Source organism: Mytilus edulis, chromosome 9 (genome assembly GCF_963676685.1).
Source record: "Mytilus edulis chromosome 9, xbMytEdul2.2, whole genome shotgun sequence".
Lineage (NCBI taxonomy): Eukaryota > Metazoa > Mollusca > Bivalvia > Mytilida > Mytilidae > Mytilus > Mytilus edulis.
In genome coordinates this window covers 46,981,294-47,003,059 of record NC_092352.1, presented here as the reverse complement: position 1 = coordinate 47,003,059, position 21,766 = coordinate 46,981,294, and the positions used below count along the sequence as shown (strand labels likewise).

General features: G+C 29.7%; 2 protein-coding genes across 4 annotated transcripts; both read right to left on the bottom strand.

Moving 5' to 3' along the window:
• Window positions 1-6,261: 6,261 nt before the first annotated feature.
• Window positions 6,262-12,481, bottom strand: LOC139488496 (cyclic AMP-dependent transcription factor ATF-3-like). Its single transcript, XM_071274179.1, has 4 exons — window positions 12,316-12,481; window positions 10,561-10,774; window positions 7,603-7,710; window positions 6,262-6,532 (listed from the first exon to the last, which is right to left on the bottom strand). Exons 2-4 carry the CDS (start codon window positions 10,771-10,773, stop codon window positions 6,344-6,346), a joined length of 510 nt encoding a protein of 169 aa, XP_071130280.1. The 5' UTR covers window position 10,774; window positions 12,316-12,481; the 3' UTR covers window positions 6,262-6,343.
• Window positions 12,482-17,097: 4,616 nt separating this feature from the next.
• On the bottom strand, window positions 17,098-21,491 carry LOC139488495 (cyclic AMP-dependent transcription factor ATF-3-like). Of its 3 annotated transcripts, none has more exons than XM_071274178.1 (4): window positions 21,417-21,491; window positions 19,265-19,478; window positions 18,499-18,606; window positions 17,098-17,367 (listed from the first exon to the last, which is right to left on the bottom strand). In XM_071274178.1, the coding sequence occupies exons 2-4, from the start codon at window positions 19,475-19,477 to the stop codon at window positions 17,179-17,181; spliced, it is 510 nt and encodes a 169-aa protein (XP_071130279.1). In that variant the 5' UTR covers window position 19,478; window positions 21,417-21,491; the 3' UTR covers window positions 17,098-17,178. The 3 variants fall into 3 exon arrangements, with proteins under 3 accessions (XP_071130279.1, XP_071130278.1, XP_071130277.1); XM_071274177.1 differs by lacking the exon at window positions 21,417-21,491 and adding an exon at window positions 21,255-21,383; XM_071274176.1 differs by lacking the exon at window positions 21,417-21,491 and adding an exon at window positions 21,123-21,334.
• Between the last annotated feature and the right edge of the window lie 275 nt (window positions 21,492-21,766).

Here is a 21,766-nt window from a genome sequence, read left to right as displayed (position 1 = left end):
TCTTTTAGAAATACATCTTTTGGGGTAAAGTATTTGCTGATATATGACTGTTAACTACTCTCTTTCAAGATGTATATGTATTGGCAAATCTTGCAATTTTGCATGAAAAGCAATACATTGATATTTAAAAGTCTCAGGGAAACATACGTATAAGTGATATCAGACTGACTAATGTAATTGCTTGTCAATGAATTTTTTAAAAAATATTTAAAAATAACAATCCGATATATGAATATAATTTGATATGGAATTATGTTTTGTCGGAAACAGATATTTTAAATCTACGGAAATTGACATCATGCTAACATGTTATCTTGTTTATGAATTTTTTAGTAGTATTGATTTATATTGGACATCTTCAATATATAATAAAAAAGTCTAAAATAAGTTAAAAGATCATCCCTTCCTGTACCTTCTTGCTAAAACATCCCATTCCCCTTATAGAACTTTAGACTTACTTATTGTATATTTGTATTCTTTTAATCTAAAATTGAAACTCAAAGTTAATATTAATCTCTTTTTAAAGTCATAAGAAACCTCAAATTAACAAAAAATATGCATATGTTTCTTATAACTAAATGAATAGTTTTCATTATACAACTTATGTACATATACTTTTTTCTGGGGAAAATTCTTTAATTTCGAGGAAGCAATTCGCCGACATATTTTCCGTATGCACAGTGACCTGAGCGTAATCCTCTTCGTAAAAATCCGGTGATCGCAATACACATTCATTAGAATAAACAATTATCTGATTGTACATGTTAAACACGTGCTCAATGCCTATGCCTTTTGTTATTTGTTTACTATAAGGTGACAATCGGTAAACTTCGGCTTCAAAACACGGCATTTAATGAGCAGCCATATTTGTTAAATCATTACAGACAGAGAGAAAAAAAAATTGACGATTATACGATATATTTGCGTAAAAAATGAGAAAATCGTGCACAGAGGACTTCGTTTATGATATGTACATGCATTGGTTCAAGAGTTGGATAAACATTTTTTTTCACCACTCACTCGTTTCTTCATGTGCTTATGACTTAAATATTCAAAATTGACTTATGAAAACTTTATGATTTACAAATCAGGTAACTAGATCAATTATATTTACTTATACTTGATATATCAATTTTCCACGAAGACTCTATTGTTTGAGTTTTTGAAAAGACTGAATTATACAATTTTTGATATTTGAAATTCATCGATGAAAAACTTAAAGATTCATAAATCAGGTAACCAGAATTAAATTGACTTGTATTTAATCTTAAATATTTCTCGAACACCGTATTGATTGAGTTTTAAAAAAATATTATAATTACCTATAACATGAAAATATTCTTTAAAAACATGTTTTGAAAGAATCTGATATTTCTTGATAGTAATAGTTGTTAAAAGTGGAGCAAAGAAAATAACGAGTAACAAATTCAAGCCATTATAAAACGTGCAAATTGATGCATATGATTCAAACACTTCTGATGTACGCCTACCCAGTATACAAACTTTATTATTACATTAGACGTCACCCGACAAACCCTTGGAAGGTTTATTGCTATATGTGTGGTAATTTTATAGTTGGTAAAACTGGTTTGCAACAATTTGTCAGTAATCAGCAATAAATAGCACTTAAAATTCTTTAAAACATATACCTGAGTCACACATGAACGAAGTTAAAAATTAATTTCTTGTTAGATGTGTAGTTATATTTTTAGAAAACGGATTTCCTATGTTCTTCATTTAGCATATTTGATTCAAACGTTAAATTAACGGGACCAACTAATCTTCCTAAATAATAAAAATGATATATGATACATGTATAACTTATTGTGACCTGAATGAAATTTTCCTACTTTTTGTTTTAAATAAATACCCTTTCCAACCCGCTTACGAGATCTTTATAAGGAATGTATTATAAAATTTATTGGTTTAAAAAACGTATTTTACTGTTACATGAAAATAGTGTTTAGCTAACATTTAAATACCGCTAAGGGTTGTCGTTCTTTCAGTCATCAAAAATTTCTCAACATTCATTAAATTCTACCAAACATAGACAAAAGCGTCTTCCTGAAAGAAAAAAATACCAACGAAACATTTTTTTCATTTGACTGATACATGGCTTTGTGCTGTCAACATTACACCCTTACAGGGATATCAGCAATCATAGGCGAGGCAACGAGTTCAACGAAACTCTATACGAATGTTTTCCTCACCACATAATCCGAACTTAAGATATATTTAAGTTTTTTAAACCTTCAGTTGAGGCTTGTTGCATGCACTTTTTTAGTAATCAACATTTCACTGGCGAGAGTGAATATATATCGTATTGCACGAGTTTCGGTTTTCGAATCTTTTTCTCAAATAATTTATGAAAACACGTAGATAAACTATATCCTTCTTTTTTAATGATCTATAAAGATGATATGTTCTGTACATTCTATGGCATTAGGTATGGTCGCCTCTTTTTTTCTCGTAAAGTCACAATATAAATTTCAGATGAAAGCAAGAAAATTCTACTGAATAAGGGGCATAAAAAAACAAAAGAACCCCACGTTGGGGATAAATAGAATGATCAACCGGTCGGAAAAAGATAAGTCATGTAAATGTATATATACAACGCATCTAAATTTATGCATAAACTTTACAGAGTATCTAATATAAAACTTCTCAGTATGGTGTTGCCATGATTGCAAAGATATGTTCTTTCCTAAACTGATCGCAGCATTCTCATTATTTCATAATTTCATTCATGTGTTATATGATAAATCAAACTTCTTTTTAATTTTTTATTTAATTTTAGCTAAAATAGTTTTTACAAAATGTTTGTGTACTTTTCAAAACTCTAATCTTTTTGAATAAAATTTGCCACATATGATAACTTTCTTCGAGTCAATGTTGTGTTTATTGTTTTAATTATTTCTTTCTAGTTAGTTAGAATCGATTTTCATCAAATGTGGGTTTTTTTTATTTTTAAAACACTATCAGCTTTTTAAAAAGCGTTTAGCAATCAGGTAGCTCATACATATATTGTTTTTATAAATTACAATCCAATTTATGACTATTATTTTGATTTAGAATTCTATTTTGGCGGAAACAGACATTTTCATATTTACAGAAATGGGCGTTGGGATAAAGGAGGGGCGAGAGATACCAAAGGACAGTCTAACTAATAGATCGAACACACACCGACAACGCCATGGCTAAAAAAGAAAAAGAAAAATAGACAAATTATAGGACACAACCTAGAAAACTATGTTGTGATAACATGCTATCCTTTTTATCAATATTTTAGTAAAATTGGATATGTACAAGTTCTTCAGTCTTAAATACATGCAAGTTAAAAACTATCACTGACTGTGCCAGATTTTTAAAACAACCTCTCCCTTTATAATACATAAGCCTAACACATTGTATATTTCTAAATTCTTTTTAATTCTAAATCGAAAAATAATGTGTAAACCGCTTTTAGGTATTCAACATCTACTTTTGAAAAACTGTAAGATTTTTAAATCAGGTATCTGGATCAATTATATTTACTTATACTTGGTATATCAATTTTCCACGAAGACCGTATTTCTTGATGTTTTGAAAGGACTGAATTATAGAATTTTCAATACTTAAAACTACCGATGAAATTTTTTAATATTCACAAATCATGTAACCATAATTATATTGATTTGTACATTTGATTTTTAATGTTTCTCAAAGTTCGTATTGATTGAGTTTTTGAGAAAAGTGTATGATATATCATAGAATATTCTATGAAAACATGTTTTATGAAGATTTGGTATTTCTTGATTGTAGCAGTAGTTTAAAGTATAGCATAGCGAATAATAAGTAAAAAATATAAGACATATGCACGCCTACCTATAAAATCTTTATTATTACATTAGACATCACCCGACAAACCCTTGGAAGGTTAATTGCTATAATTGTGGTCATTTTATAATTAGTAAACAGGTACATTGGTATGCAACGATTATTCAGTAATCATCAATAAATAGCACTTAAATTTTTTTAAACATCTACCAGGGTCACACATAAACGAAGTTAAAATTAATTCCTTATAATATTTGTAGTTATATTTTTAGAAAACGGATTTCCCATGTTCTTTATTTAGCATATTTTTTTAGCGTTAGTTCATCTTCCTAGGTTATTTGAGGTGGCACGGTAGTATTTGCATTCCAGAATTTAGGTTGCTCTTTTGTGTACCCTACTTAGGTTAATGTATCTAATCAGTGTGATTGGACAAACAATACAGTGTCAACTGAACATACTTTCCCAAACTGAGGGATGAATCAGGTGTAGAAAAATATGAAATAATTTTACATACAGATGAAAATGAATTTTTGAGAATTTTAAAAAATTTTGTATTCACTGCACCATAAAAGACCTAAAAGTACTAGTGGCCTTAGGTAAACGGTCATGATACATATTCAAATTCATTTCTGAATAGTAAAATAAAAGTACTTCAGTTAACTGTGAATGTAGAATTTTTTGCAGTGTTAGAAAGTGGTGAAAATTCTAAAAAGGCTATCATTATCCCTTATGGGCCAGGAAATACTACCGTGCCACCTTGAATGATATATGATTTAACTATTTGTAAACTATAAATGAAATTTTCTACTTTTGGTTCTGTTTTTTAGACAACAATAATCGTTTAACCCCATTTACCAGATCTTCATAAGGAATTTATCATAAAACAATTTTTTTAAAAGGTATTTACTGTGAAATGAAAATAATGTTTTAGTTTACATTCAGATACCCCCTAGAGCTGCCGTTTTTCAGACATCAATAAATTTCCAAACTTCATTAAATTCCACCATAAATAGAAAAAATTAAACTTCTTCATGATAAACAAAACTAGCAACGGAACACATGTCTTTAATTTTATTTATAACTGGAAATAACTTAATATGTGCTATCAACATTACACCTTCTCACGGATATCAGCAATCATAGGCAAGGCAAAAAAAATCCACGAAACTCTTAACGAATGTTTGTCTCACCACATAATCCGAACATAAGATAAATTTAGTATATCAATCTTCAGTTTAAATCACAATTCAACAATTAGCTTTCATTTTATATTCCCTTAAATCAGCACCACATAAATAAACAGCCGCCACTAATCCTTATAGGGCTTATGCTTAAGAAAAATATGAAATGTAAAAAAACATTGTAGCAAGAAAAATCCACAGAACTTAAGATCGAGTAAAACTGAATAGCTGAGAACCTTTTTTGTCTATAGATTAAAAACCAGCAGAGTGCACAGAAACTCATAAGAATAAACATTTACACACACAATCATGGAACAGAACCAGCCAATTTAGGAGAAAGACATTAAAAAGGGAAAACAAAACACATTACAGAAACAAAATTCTTTCTTAACATATGGAAAAGACTCTAAAAAAACACAGGACTCCTTTACTCGATGACCTTTATCAGGTTATCAGCAAATTCTAGTTCTACAAATTGTATCATTGTGTTGTTTGGTCATGAAATATTTAATCAGCAAGTCATTATTTAATTTCTTACAATGACATGTGTCCTGTTTAAAACCTTTCAGTTTATTCTAACATAATTCAACATTTCATTGTGAATCTTGAGTAAAAATGTGCTTGTTCTAATTTGTATGCTGAAACGCCATTTTTTGGTGAGATCAAGATACAGTGTCAGATGTTTGAAACCTTTCCCTCTAATTGTTGAATCGTCGTGATATTTCGACGTGTTGATATTTTGATATTTACTTTATTAATTTTCAATGGAACAGACGTATATAATTTCCAAAAATTATTATGTACGAAGATACTAATCTTCTTCGTCATTATCAAACGTAAGTTCTATTGCACACTAGCTAGATATAGGAAGATGTGGTGTGAGTGCCAATGAGACAACTCTCCATACAAATAACAATTTAAAAAGTAAACCATTATAGGTTAAAGTACGGCCTTCAACACGGAGCCTTAGCTCACACCGAACAACAAGCTATAAAGGGCCCCAAAATTACTAGAGCTAGCATGTATGTTATCTCCCATTGATTAATAAATAGATATAGGAAGATGTGGTATGAGTGCCAATGAGACAACTCTCCATCCAAATAACAATTTATAAAAGTAAACCACTTATAGGTCAATGTACGGCCTTCAACACGTAGCCTTGGCTCACACCGAACAACAAACTATATAGGGCCCCAAAATTAATAGTGTAACACCATTCAAACGGGAAAAACAACGGTCTAGTCTATATAAAAAAAGCCTTATATATGTTTTATGAAGTATTCCGGTTTTCCGGAATATTGACTAGATATGAGATATTTTATCAATGGCAATTCTGATTAATGTTTTTAAAATGTAAACATTTCTTCTTCCTTAACTTCACACAAACTATTTAAATTCGCTCCATAATACTCTGTTAAAATATTCATAATTTCTGGATTATTGAATAGTTTAGATATATAGAACTCCTTCTCTGTTTCCAATTGAAAAACTTTATCTTTTAATTGTACATTTGTTGTTCGTAAATCCACCAGCTCCTAAAGTAATAAAACAACAATATTAATTGATTTATTACCCAAACACTTCTATAAATATGCTGCAGAACATTTGTTCACCCTTTAAACATTAATTACTTGCAAACACCGATAGTATATCCTTGTTTTTTCTTCTATGTTTTGAAATACCTTAGTAATATAAACTTATACTAGTGTTTGCTGTTGTTGTTTTGATATCTTCAGACTTTTTCTCCTAGAAATCGCAAAAGAAATAAATTTTTCTATGAACTTCGAATCATAACGGAACGAACTATATTAAGAACACCATCATTCGGTCTTGTTAATTCATCCTTTTCGTTGTTGCAGCGTCTAACTTTTCACAATAAGAAGATATAGGTTTGAAACTATAAAATTTCAATTTTACATCATGATTACTGATTTGATCCTTTAGATATTAGATATTATAACGACATTGTACTTGTAATATAATTTAAGATTTTACATCTTTTTAGACTTCCATTGACATTGCATCATGTAAATAAAGGCAACAGTAGTATACCGCTGTTCGAAATTCATAAATCGATTGAGAAAAAAACAGATCCGGGTTACAAACTAAAACTAAGGGAAAAGCATCAAATATAAGAGGAGAACTACGACACAACAGAAACATAACATTAAAATGTAACACACACAGAAACTATAGTATAACAACGGCCATTTTCCGGACTTGGTACAGGACATTTTAAGAAAAAATGATGGGTTGAACCTGGTTTTGTGGCATGCCAAACCTCCCGCTTTTAAGGCAATGTTAAATATAACACTAAAATGACAACATTACACGATAGTTCCTTTATATGTAAAAAATTATATGTAAGACATATATGCTACATAATTATTACTGGTAACATATTCACAATTGTATTTTTTGTGTTAGATTACTTGTCTCTTTCATTTTTTCCCTTAATGAGTATTTGATCAAATTGAAAACTTTAAGAAGACTTAATACACAATACGCTGAAAATAGAGAAGAAAAGATCGTCAGAAGGCTTCAAGAAAATTTGCTTGAATTGATGATAATTAACGGTACACCGTGTATGTGTGATGTTACTAACCTGTTTAACCATATAATTATATTGTTTTTTCTTTATTCGACATTTTCGTGCTGAGAATCTGTTACATCGTTTTCTATAACTTTGTTTTTCTCTTTCTTTTTCTGTAAGCTATCAAATTGATAAAGAAAAGACATCGGAAACTTTCAGCATGTAAACATATATAACATATGTATAATTAAAAGGAAATGATGGACAAAAGTTAAAAAAAAGTAAAACACCAATTTGTTCGATAATATTATGTATATACAAAATGATAAGTATCAATATAAACCTAAACGAACTCCAGCTATTGAAAAAATTACAAATAAACATTAAAAACAATCAACAAAACATTATTTATAAACAATTAAAAATACCTCCGTTCATAAACATTAATTACATATAACCCAGACAGCATCGTTCTATTTTATGCTGTTTATGCAAGATGAATTAGTTTTATGTACACGGCATGTGTAACAGTGGTTTGATTCCGCCAGTGTACTTTATCCGGAGGATGAAAATTCCTAGTGTTTTTTTTTATCCACCAACATGAATTCAGTAGGGTTTTTAATCCGGGTCCAGGGCAAAATATCCACATCTCTTGATAAGATTCTAAAAAGATTTTTTGAAATGGAAATTTATAAAAAAAAAATAGGGTTTGGTAAAATTTGCATAGCTGAATTATGTAAAATAAATAAGAACAAAGTAAACTAGTGTTTTTCATCCACGGAATGTACACACAAATGTTTTCAACCAAAAATGATTACACCAGTGATTTTAAACCAGTAATTACCGGTATTACACTAGTGATTTTGTACCTAGAATGATTGCACTAGTTACTTTGAACCGGGATTTATTCCACGAGTATTTAAGATTCATACACTGATGAAGTGTTCTTGAACTTACTTTGAACACATGATAACACAATATAATGCTTTATTAACGACTTAAATTTGGAAATACTTTCTTATCAAATCATATGCTTTCAAATTGTTACTAATTGTAACTTGTATTCATATACCCAGGATTGCAAAAGTTTTTCTGTGCATTTGCGTTTTGGTAGACTTCGATATAAAATCATATCTTTAATGTCAATATCTATTAATCAAACTGGTTCCTTGAAAACTATTCTAATTTTAACCTATTAATGTATTTAAACAATAAACCGGTCCAATGTAAACAAAACAATGCAGTAGGAAACCAGATTGAAATAGAACAAAAGAATCGAAGCTCTTTGTTAGAGAAGGCGATAAATGTTTACTGTACTGTTTACTATAGTGACAAATTTTTTAAAAGTTATTAGAAACAAACAAAACTGCGATTTTTTTCTCAATAACGAGGTGTTTTATTTTAAAAACACCATTTGCATAAGTTTTCAATTTTTCTAGTACATAATTAAGCAGAACAATTAGATATCAAGTCGACGACGTGTGTATCTTTCAAGTTGGATAACGAAAATGCATAATCTCCGATTTTTTTGAAAAAATTACCACGGACGGAAAACATATCAATCTATTAGTTCAGCAATTTTCGTGTCTGCCCTTCCATTATGTGACTGGAGAAAAAATTCCAAAAAATAGGTAACAATTGTATCGAAAAGAGAAAATCGAGTGCACCTTTTTATGTTAGGGCGTGTTTGAGTTGAGTATTTTGTCTTGGTATCGTACAAAGTAAGAATATTTCATACATCGTATCGCTTCAGATTCTATCATTTTTATATATTAAAGCTACAGATTGACTTTATAACACAACAAAATAACAGTACTAAAAGATGAAATATATGGGTCAAGTGAAATACCTATCTAATGAGTCACAAAAACAGAGAAGGTGTGTTCGAATAGCTATTTTTTTACTGAAAGTACTTGACGACAGTCTTACAAGTTGGATAATGAAAATGCATTTCTTCGAAAAATTCGAATTTTTTGTGTGTGATAACTATGGTTTATAGTCTTCAACCACTAAAAAAATCTAGTCTGCCCTTCCACGAAATATTTAATTAGAATTAAATTAAATGTTTATGATTTTTCGAAAATTCCACCTGACAACCGATCAGACAATAGTTTTAAGTTGAATCAATGCAGACAAGATCATTAACTAATGCTCATTAGCTAGCTGATACATTTGTCTTTTAAAATATAACTGACATATAAGGATCGTATTGGTGCAATGTGGATAAATTTATCGGTTTCCAAGAGCAAAATTGGTAGCGCGTCATCCCTACAACGGCTTCCATTTCTACGATTGTGAAAATGAACTGGCGTAATGGGGAGATAATTTTGACGAAGTAGGATCCTGACTGAATGATATCACGATCGACAACGCTTTCACACTATTTACATCCAATATTCTCTAGTGAAAAACAGTTACCCGGAATAAAAACAGGGTGGAATGAAATTACGCTTACACATGCTAACATTTTGCGTGGTAAATTAGCTTTCTGGGATGACATGTTCCTTGTGTCATTGTGATTTGTATAAAAGATGACGGGAAATATATACTTGAAAAATATCTGAAAAAACAAAAGCTTGAAACCCATTATTGACAAACATTCGACGATTTTTTTGCTCTGCGCCTACACATTACGAAGTTTCATGTTATAGGTGCAAATTATGTATTTCAGTTATATGACTAACATGTTGTAATGTGCGTGGTATAAATCGAAATTGTTGGTTTTCTATCATTTATCAACTAGGTGTAAACGGAGAACCAACAAATAAAAAATAATGCGTGCTTTTAGAAGAAAAGTTGAATGGCTAAATTGTCTGAGACATTAATATAAAAAAATACAATTTATGAATATTGGTTAATTGATTTTATTTTATTTTAAGAAGTTTGGGAAGTGTGCATGTAAAATTCATATTCCTAAAATTAATTTCAGAATGAAGTTAGAATTAAGGTATTCAAATATTGAAACTCATAATTTTGGATTCTTACAAAGATTAACATATATTAGGAGTTAAAGTATCAAACTAAACTTACAGGCGTTTGCGGTTTATTTTCAAAATCTACTTTAAGTTCATCCAGTCCCTGCGACAGACGTCTTGTCTGTATTTTCAGCTTCAATTCGTCTTTCAATAAAGGTAATATAGACTTTCTAGCAACTGACTCTTTTGCACGGTCATACAGATCATTGTCAAAATTATTAGCATCAGATGGCAGTCGAAATACTCTTTCATTCTCTTTACCGTCCATTCTGAAATAAATGGATGGATGATAAAACTGATACGCAATATGCTTCGACTTCACTGCTGATAAAAACTTTCTTCCGATTTTCTTCTAATATGTAATTCTCCCATATGCCTGATCGTATTCATATAATATAAAAATGTAACACGTGTTTTTTTGTTTTTTTTTATATTCTATGCATTGACTCATGCTTACGCCAAAATTATACTATTAAAATATAACTCTTCAACAAGTTAAAGGTCATTGTGTGGTTACCATGAACGAAACTTTGTGAACTTCCCTGAAATAAGGGAGATGAATTTATAAAAGAGCATTGTCATTGTTACCTTAATTAAATTTCATGATAAATAGTACTGGTATGTACTATCATATATATGTATATGACAAGTTCCTAAATAGAAAATAAGAGACAAATAAGCCATACGCTGACTTTGTCATAAAAATATTAAGCATTCAAGTTCAGCCTTGTCAGTTTCATCATTATTCGTACAGTGTTCAAAATGGTGTTTCTTTTTATAGTTGATCTATTCCAATACTTAAGTATCTAAAATGAGCCAATATGATGTTCTATTTTTAAACACTACCTATAAATAAAATAAACCTTACCAATGAGGTAGATACGTAAATTAATCATACTTATTCCAAGACGAATGTAAATATTTGGTATTTAAAAAGATTATGTCTTATTTAAATTTATATTTATTTGAAATTAAATTTTGCAGGAATGATATATTCTTGAGGTGTACACATGGGTTGATAATGTGATAATTCAAAATAAGAAATATCCTTAAACTTTGAAATGAAACTAACACCTTTTAAAACAGCGTGCGCCCGATGGACTTTCCCTTGCATTTGCACTCAACTCACTCAATTCACCATTATCTTTTTTTAAGTAAACTCAAGACTTAAATGATATTTAAATCTATTTTTGATTTACCATTATACAATCAATACGTAATTGATATTTAAATCTATTTTTGATTTCACATAAAATTAAACTCAAGACTTAAATGATATTAAATCAATTTTTGATTTTACAAATTTATCTATGATTAAATAAAGTATTAGAATTACCAAAAGGGAAGCAGATATGTTCCACGAAGACCATATTGATTGAGTTTTTGAAAAAAGACAGACTTTTTAATAAATATATTATTTAAAACCAGGCTTTAACATTAACAGATGCCTCCTGATAGTAATTGTTTAATTTAGTAGTTTGATTGATGAATGCATTCTGTTTTGTATATTAAAGATTAGAAAGTTAATTTTTACTATACAAACAATATGAACTACACATGGTATAGATGGCATAAAGTAGTACAGAAACAAATGTACGTTCGACGAATATTTTGGAGTCTCAACGGATATTTTAAATGTGCGTCTCAATAATCCAGTGTTTGAGAATTTTTGAAATTTTCATAACTGATCTTATTAACACCTTCGGTTCTAAAAAAAACCTTTAGAATCAGACAAATGCAGTCTTTGAGAATGCATCCATGTTAAAACCATTATTTAGTTATTTGTAAGAATCATGATTGGCTTACCTACCTTCCCTTACCTCATTCTAATTCAAACTGAAAATGTTTGTGTCCGTATTTGCAGAAAACACCCTACAGTGGAATCTCATCCATGCAAATTTGAATATAACATATTTGAGCTAAAAATGAAATCGATCGCGTGTTTGTTATAATTGTGGTCCTCGAAAAAATGTGTAGAATTATAGTACATTCATATATAGCATGAAATGATAATTGTGAATTTAAAAAATGTTAAAATGTATACCTGTGTGTCACAGATATGCGATGGTTAAAAATAATTCCTTGTCATCTTTGTAGTGTTATTTTTACAACAGGTACTTTCTATGTTCTTAATTTAGCTTTGTTAAAGATTAAATAGTTGATTTCATGCGACCGATTCATTTCGCAAGGGAACTGAATACCCATATTTATGTTTTTGTATTAGTTGAAAGCGTTACCTCCAGGAAATGCTTACGATTTGCACAAATTATACATGATATCAAAAAACGACAAAAAAAATGTGCAAACTAAATACCACGTTTTTTTAAAATTTTTTGTCAAATTGATATATACTATCATATTCAACCCAGCCTTTTCAGTAATAAGACAAAGTAGCGAACTTTGTAATCGGAATTCATTTGTAATTAGAGTATAAATTAAGTATCTTTTTGTTATAGTAACTTTGTCAGAGCTTTTAAGTATTTTTGAAACAAGGGAATAAACAAATCACACCTGATTTAGCCAATTATATATTAAAATCGTTCTTTGGATATTATTTTTTTTAAGTTATTGTTTATGCTCTCCTTCTCTAAGGAGCTGTTGCCATTTTTATTTGTCATTTTACGATTTATTATCGTTTGAGTTTTATAATTTAAAAGGAGATAAAGGGCGAATATCTAAGACAACAATCCCCCATTCATAAAAAAATATAATATTTAGAGGAAGACTTAAAAAAAAACAATAACAAACCTTTATAAAAAAGATGGTCTTATATTGAAATCAGAATCAAACAACTTAATCTAATCCGATCAAAAAGCTAAATAAAACAATCCAGACCAACCATTAACTTTTTCTCATGATTTGAGATATACATTTTCATTTCCAACAACTAGATGTTTAAATGCCAACCCAGTAGTTCCACACCCTATTACCGGCTATCATTGAAGAAACAATAAGAAGTGTTCCCAATTGTCATTCAAAACAATTGTTCTTCTTTGCTATAATGTAGATCAGATGTTTGACTTCGTTTCCGATTGACATTGTAACACAATTAATGTAGCAGAAACGTAGATTTTGATCTGCGGTATCTGTAATATTGATAGGTTGTAACGAGGTGTGAGTGAATACAAAGACTCCATATTTAGTTTTCCTATTCCTGTTAACAACACAACACAGGAAAAACACAAAAATTTAATTCTGGTATCTATGACGAGTTTCCTTAAATACTCTAAATCAACATTCCGTATGCAATATGTATCTTTTTTTGTTCCAAACATTACTGTACCAAGTCAGGAATATGACATTTGTTTTCCTTTTGTCCCGTTGGTTTATATTGCCGATGATATGGTTTTATGAAGTCTTATTGGCTTCGTCCTTTTTTGATTGACTTTGGAGTTCGATATTTTGTAAACATATTTTGTCTATATCTTTATTTCTTAGGAAAGTAAAACTGCGGTCAATTGAATAAGGTTTAAGGTTTCAGTGTTACCGATTAATTTTTGCTTTGATTTATGCAGTATTTTGATGTCCCTCTTGGTCTATTTTAATAAGTCTTATGTTGCCCATAAGTCCCAATTTTTAATATTGCTTAAACCATGTCAGGATGAAGATCCCGTTTGAGGTGTCTTTTTTTGCCTCCAAAAGGAAGTAATTATGAGTACCAATACGAATATGGCTTCAAATTTCAGTATTGTTGTCTTTGCATGATGTTCTTGTCTGAGGGTTGTATGTTTGTTGTGCATATTTCTTAGTCGTCTCATATGTCTGATATAATGATGTTACTTGTAGATTTGGCGTTGCGTAAATTTGTCACTTTGATGATTTCTAGAAATATATGAAATGTCAGCTCAGTTATTGTGATTTTATCGAAAAGGCTTTTTACAACGAAGTTTCACTTCCCAATTCCCTGTAGCCGGATTCTTTTAGCAATCAATGTATTCATACATAGAGATAATCAATATATTAAACCTTATTCAACTTAACATTATCGAATTTATGTCTCTTAAATGTTGAATTGTCCCTAAGTATGTTTTATCACATTTTTGAGGACTTAATTTTAGCTCTGAACGTTCTTTATGAAATAAGAAACTTTCCATTGAACTGTATTTCATTTCTCGCAAATCGATTATAAAATCTAGATTTAAGCATTGAACGAATACAGTAGAATTGGAAATTTTAAGTTTTATTATTATTACAGTATAAATAATTTACTATATAAATTAAATATCTCTTCCTTGTTGTAAATGTATTTGAAATATGTTATTGCACATTAAATAAAGGGCAAAACAGGCTATAGTTCGGTCTTTAAAATTTTGTATACTTGTTGACTAATTTTACAATTGTACACAGAAACTTTTCATTCCTTTAAAGCAGTGGCATTTATTTGTCGCCTTGGTTTTGTTTTAACTCTTTATTCTTTCGTTTCTTGTTGAAGTAACTTTTGTTTTAAAGATTTTAGTTATTTTTTCTTTACAGACCAAAACAAAAACACACTTTAAAATTTATTACTAGTAAGTTTATGCAATATAATTTACTTTTCTGTTCTTATTTATCAAACAGTACAGTAGAATTGGAAAATTTCAGTTTTATTATTATTACAGGGTAAACTATTTACTATATAGATTATCGATCTCTTCCTTGTTGTAAACCTATTTGAAATAGGTTATTGCATATTAAATCAAGGACAAAACAGGCTATAGTCCGGTCTTTAAAATTTTGTATACTTGTTGACTAATTTTTCAATTGCACATAGAAACTTTTCATTCCCTTAAAACAGTAGCATTTTTTTTTGTCGCCTTGATTTATTCTTTCGTTTCTTGTTGAAGTAATTTTTGTTTTAAAGATTTAAGTTATGTTTTCTTTACTGACCAAAACAAAAACACACTTTAAAATTTATTACTAGTAAGTTTATGCAATATAATTTACTTTTCTGTTCTTACTAATGATAATGTGTGTTCTTTAAGACACATATACGAACGAACATCAATGAAAGAAGAAAGAATGAATGTACCGAATAGATCATAGAGACTAAGGTTAATTAAGGACAATCAGATTTTATGACCTGCTACTTTTTTGTATAAATATTTATCAAAATGTCAATAAGTTAAGATATCATGTATGATAATTGTAATAATTTGTTTATTTTTTATTATTGGAAAATACGCTTCAAAATATCAGTTAAACATCAGCCAATAAAAATCAATGTAGACCTATATATATATATTACTGTGAACTCTCTTCCTGGTTACTGAATGTCTTTTCTAAAGAATTGTTTGATTTATGTTTAATGTATTATTAGAGGTCGTATACAGCACTTAATGCACATGTACTCAATACTGGACATAATGATTAAACTTGAATCAAATACAATACATAGTATTTTGTTTAAACACGAACTCTTAATAGGAAAAATAAATTATAAGGAATACACTATAAAAGTTGTGTAAGGAGAGAGATAACTCTATGATCTCTTTTTAATTTCTGTGTAATTTTTTAGTCTATGTTTTAAGGAAGTCAAAGAAAAACATTAAATATTCATGAAGTGTATCTAAGCAAGTATGTATGCACACGGTTTTAAGTTTTGTTTGTGTTTCGCTCTAACAATTTAGGATGTTTCTCTTGAGTAGAAAAGAATTACAGGAAAGCAATATGTTACCCTGATGAATAGAATGGTATTAAAAAACCTCTTAAATCATTCGCTACTCAAGTGGCTAAGCAGCTGATGTTTTGCGATATCCTGATCAAAGTTTAAGGGTAGTTCAAAGCCAAACACAAATAAACATAGACACAACACTTTTTAAACATGTAAGAACTCACAAGGCAGATATTGCAAATGGGAGAATTATATTATTTATATTTACTTTTATTGGATTCTACTTTCAAAACACAACAGCATTTGCGATTGTTAAACTAATCAATCGGCAATCCTCGGGTGACTCCGCTTCTCTCCTTCTATCCGTTAGATGAGGTACGGAATCGGCCGAGTTGTGACGAATGGACCTTGAGTCAATCGGCAATCCTCGGGTGACTCCGCTTCTCTCCTTCTATCCGTTAGATGAGGTACGGAATCGGCCGAGTTGTGACGAATGGACCTTGAGTCAATCGGCAATCCTCGGGTGACTCCGCTTCTCTCCTTCTATCCGTTAGATGAGGTACGGAATCGGCCGAGTTGTGACGATTGTTAAACTAATTTATCGGTTTTCTATGAGGATTTTAATTAAGAGTTGGTGTTGTCTGGGTTTTTGAAACTAAGGTTTGTACTTCTTTTTTCGTATATGTACTCCTGTACATGCTTAGAGATACATTTACAGATATATAAACGATATCTAAAAGCCCTATTATTTTGTTTTTTGAAATCGTTTATTTTCAAATTACAGATTAAGATATCATTTGTTTTTTACTATGATGTAGATCAATGTGGTACAAGCAGGTGGTAGATTGAAAAAAAACCTTAAACATATAGAATATAGACATTAAGTTGTGAATGTCTATTAAAGAATAGCGAAAAAAAAATGAGAATACCACTTCATAAAATGTATGCGTCCGTAACGCTTTCTGAATACCCTTTTAAAGCTGCATATATACTAAAAATGTCCACTCTAGGAATTATTTTATTGGAACCATACATTGATATCATAATAGAGGAACTAAGGTTGTCTGAATTGAAATTTAAATCCTAATGATTTAGCACATTGTCTGATTTGATTTCACATAAAATATCTAAAGGTTCTCCATACAACTCAGTACAAATGTTCATAATTTCAGGAGAACTAGCTAGTTTTGACATATAATAATCCTTCTCAGTTTCTATTCTATTTATAGTGTTCTTTAAGTGCTGATTTCTTTTCTCTAACTCGTGGAGCTCCTGAAATAAGATTGAAATAAAAATTAAAACACTGTTCTTGTTGATAACTGCGAATATTTTTAATTGGGTTTTTTCTTTCAAAGGGAAAGCAAAGGATGAGCTAACATACGTATGTGACAATGATCACCGTATTAACCTTGAAAATGAGCGATTGAGTATATCTTTCGATTCAATTTTACAGTGGCTCAAAGGCCGTCCACTGTCCAAAAGCAAACACTCTAGGGGACAGGGAAATTCACGAAGCATTGCGTATCTAATATAGAGAGAAAATTATGAATTTGTGTTAAAAAAATAAACACATTTTCTATTGTTTTTTATACATAAAGAAGCAAAAATGTAGAAAAAATAGGTATGTTCAATTTCCACAGAAATTTATTTCGTTTGGTTTAAGGTGGAACCCAACACCTGAACTAAAATTAATTTGGCTCGTTTAATTTTATTAAAATTTTGACAAAGTATTTACTTTGACCCTTTGACAAAAATATAAAATTTTCAAAAAATTTGAACCAACCGTTTAATCAAAAATTGCACTGGTTATATAGCAGTTTGACAAAAACTTATTTTGATCATTGAGAAGCTTAAAATTCCCTAACAACACAACGTCATTGAAACGTTCTACTGATTTTACAGAGTTATCTCCCTGTAGTGTTAGCCCTATATAATTTTGTAAAAGACTTTTTTAATATAAAAATGCAAATTTATAAAGGGTTTTGTAAAATTTTCCAATGGAGTACAAACAGATTTTTTCTGCTAAATAAACGATGCTTATTTAAATACACTTTCCAACATTTTCTGAATAGGCATTTATTGCCGAAATGCGCATTTGATGCAGTAAAATGCATACCATAATTGTTATTACAATCACTGTGATGATGGACTGATAGCACCGAAGGTATTAAACACCACAGTAGAAATTAAGTTTAAATTTGGTTTGGATTTGCAAATATTTTGGCATCGAATATTTCTGAGGAGACACATATCGTCGAAATGCGCATCTAGTGTAGTACAATTGTTACTGTTAATATTAATAATACTACTGAGACTATCAACAGCCACTAGCTTAAAGATACTTATAGTGTGTTATTAAAGCATTCTGTAGATTTTTTCCCCGTCAATGCTAGTCCATCTCACCTGTTGTTTTCGTGAATAAAATATCTTTTTCTTATGTCGACATTTTTTAGCTGACACTCTATTATGCATTTTTCTGTGATTTTGTTTTTCTAATTCTTCTTCTGTTAGCTATAAAAAGAAAAACATAGCAATTGCACATTTGAAATGTAAAGTTGTTTGTCTCTTTTAACCTCTAATGGTTTTCCTCCCTAATACAACTTGCCAATGAATTTTTGACACGTCGGCGATCAAGACTATATGTCCTTCCAGATACTCTTAATTCAACCTGAGGTTATAAGTAAGGTTTATGACGCTCATTCTTTAAATTTGTTTTAAGAGATTTTTGCATGTTCATCTTCGAGGTATGGTTTCTTTCAGTCTCTTTTATCTTATTTTTTCTTCAATTTTACCAATGTTTTCCTGATTTGGTTTCAAATTAATATGTTTTTAACTTAAAATGTATCCATACATATCGCACTATCATAAGAACCATAAGATACAAACTTTAAACAATTATATCTTTTTAATATAAGTTAAGAAATTTTATAAAAGCTATATTTTTTACTTGAATGCATGCATTCACCTGATACGTTTTCAAAAATATTGAACAAAACACTAAAAGACAATCAATACAAACTTCAATGTTTCAAATTATGCTTGACCTATTGTAAAACAAATTCATAATGAAATAAATACATTAAATTAGTAGACATATATTTTAAAGAATATTGGATATGTCATACCCACATTTGCAAGAAATATAGATTTATAATCATAAATTACTTACAGGTGATTGTGGTTTGCTTTCAAATTCTACTTTTAGTTCTTCTAATCCTTGAGATAGACGTTTAGCTTGTATTTTAGATTTTATTTCATCTTTCAAGATTGGTAGTAGTGACTTCGTTTCAACCGATTTCTTCGCACAATTAAAAAGATCAGGATCATAGTTGAAAGCATCGGAAGGTAAACGTAGTACATTCTCGTTTTCCTTTCCCAACATCCTGAAATTATATTGAAAGAATTAATATATACAGATTTTTAAAGTTTTTGCTCCGAATCGAGCATTAATTTGGAGTAGCTTAATTCGGAGCGTACACATGATTTTATTTCAAAAAGATTACCAAAAACATTAAAAAAAGCAAGACACTGAAAAGTTTATGGGGACAGTAAAAGATAAAAACCACTGGGAAAACATCAAGGAAGATTTGTAAACAATGCATATATACATGTATATGAATTAAGTCGTTAGTTTTTTTCGCTTGAATCGTTTAACATTTTTAATGTCTGGGCCTTTTATAGTTGACTATTTAGTATGGGTTTTTCCATTGTTAAGAGCCACACCTTGACCTTTAAATTGATTTTTTCTTCGCCATTTGAGTCTTTTGTAGAAGAAACGCGCGTCTGGCGTAAATACTTATTAAATCCTGGTATCTATGATGAGTTTGTTTGAACAGATAGGCAATCATAATACCTCTCTTTATTTTATACATAGTGAGTCAAGGAGTGGATACATGCTAACAAACAACACTGAAAATGAAAACTTCCTATATCATTTCTCATATAAATCATGCACCAGAATATTATCATATCTTGTTTTTTCGCATTATGCACACAATATTTTCAGTTTTATGAATCAATAAACGTTACAAACCATGTTATAGATTGTTTTGTGAAACATATTGTCAACCATCTTGTGGTGCAATCACCTCGAATTGATCACTAAATTCGTAATGGCGGCCATGAAACTTGTGCTAAAAATGAATTAACTTTGCTACACATGAAAATAAACGAAGCTGTTCCAATGTTTCAATGTTTGTTATTTAGAATGATCAAGTTTTATAAAAATATTCCTATAAATGCATGCCATGATAAATTTCATAGAACACGTGCTTTTTGAAAGAAACGTTTTGAAGCGCGACAATGAAATATCTTTGAAGTGTATGAAAATTAAAAAAACTTAAATAGAACAGCAAAACCAGTTCATTAGAAAAATAAATGAAAAAAATGGCTTATCTTTTTGAAGGGAAAAAAGTTTTAGAAAGTCAAATTTGAAAAGTTATTTAAATTTGTCATAACAGTGAATTGTGTGAAATATCCGTAGGAAGAACTGTTAGTCCAAATGCAGCAGGCAAAAGCTTTGGATAGATATATTTGTTGCAGCAGAATGATAAATTGGCAAATAATGCTTTCATGTATTCCCCATTTTACATATGACTATGTTTTGAGAAATAAAGTTATTTCCTTTCTATATAGTATCTCCAGGAAAAAATTGTGCAAACATAGAAAAGAAAAAAGTAAAAATCTTCAAAAAAAACGAGCGCAGGGAGGAGTCGACATGTTAAACGTTACATCTCATAGTATATAAAATTGAGAATCTCATAGTATGCATGCATGCGAACAGCCATCTTACGATCCATATGGACACATGAGTAGCATCTATAGATGAGATCACTATTAAAGTTTTGGCCAGAAGAAAATACGTGTTTTGTATTAAGGGTAGAACCACTGCTATCATTTTCATAAATGTTATCCAAGGCACAAGCTCACAAAATCTTGAGGTTAATAGTTTAAAAATAATTAAAAAAAGTATGAACATACAATCTCTTCATTTTGAATTTATTATCCGTCCCCCATATAATACATACCCGCAATTGATGCCTACTTGCATTTGCAATAATTAAAAATCCTAGAAATGCATTCATTAAACTTTTCAGCGTATTATATGAGCTGCTCGCAGAAGACTTTTCTCAATAACATGGATGCATGCTTAATCATACCTCGAGAATCATACGACCACTTCGAATGGCGTCTCTAGCAAACCCGTGTGAATTAACATCATCGTGGTCACTTTTATTCTGTTTTTTTTTTATATCTTGCGTTACATATCATACAGAACATGGTTCATGGAACTATGATAATGATTTTAAAATAGTATCTACCTGTTTTAAGGCGTCCTTCCAAAATATGTCCTTGTAATGATTAATTTAAAACTGTATTTATAGAACAGGTACTTTCTGTATTCTATTTATAACTTATTGCAATCTAGCAGATATTCTATACATTCTTCGATAATATTCTAAAGAGATATTATGCAAAAATAAAATAATGTAGGTTAAAAGCAAATTAGTGCTAAAATTTAACTGTCTTGGTGTAAAAAAGTTTTTTTTATGTCGATCAATTAAAGTCATAAGAAACCTCAAATTAAAAAAAAGTAATGCATATGTTTTTTTATAACTCAATGGATAGTTTTCAGATTTTTCATTATAAAACTTATGTACATATACTTTTT

Coding starts and splice junctions, on each gene's coding strand:
- LOC139488496 (XM_071274179.1), bottom strand. CDS start 10,773: ATGGACGGTAAAGAGAATGAAAGAGTATTTCGACTGCCATCTGATGCT. Junction 7,711..10,560: donor AAAATAAACCGCAAACGCCT/GTAAGTTTAGTT, acceptor TCAATTTGATAG/CTTACAGAAAAAGAAAGAGA. Junction 6,533..7,602: donor ATAATTATATGGTTAAACAG/GTTAGTAACATC, acceptor TTATTACTTTAG/GAGCTGGTGGATTTACGAAC.
- LOC139488495 (XM_071274176.1), bottom strand. CDS start 21,145: ATGCAAGTAGGCATCAATTGCGG. Junction 18,607..19,264: donor AAAGCAAACCACAATCACCT/GTAAGTAATTTA, acceptor TTCTTTTTATAG/CTAACAGAAGAAGAATTAGA. Junction 17,368..18,498: donor TTTATTCACGAAAACAACAG/GTGAGATGGACT, acceptor ATCTTATTTCAG/GAGCTCCACGAGTTAGAGAA.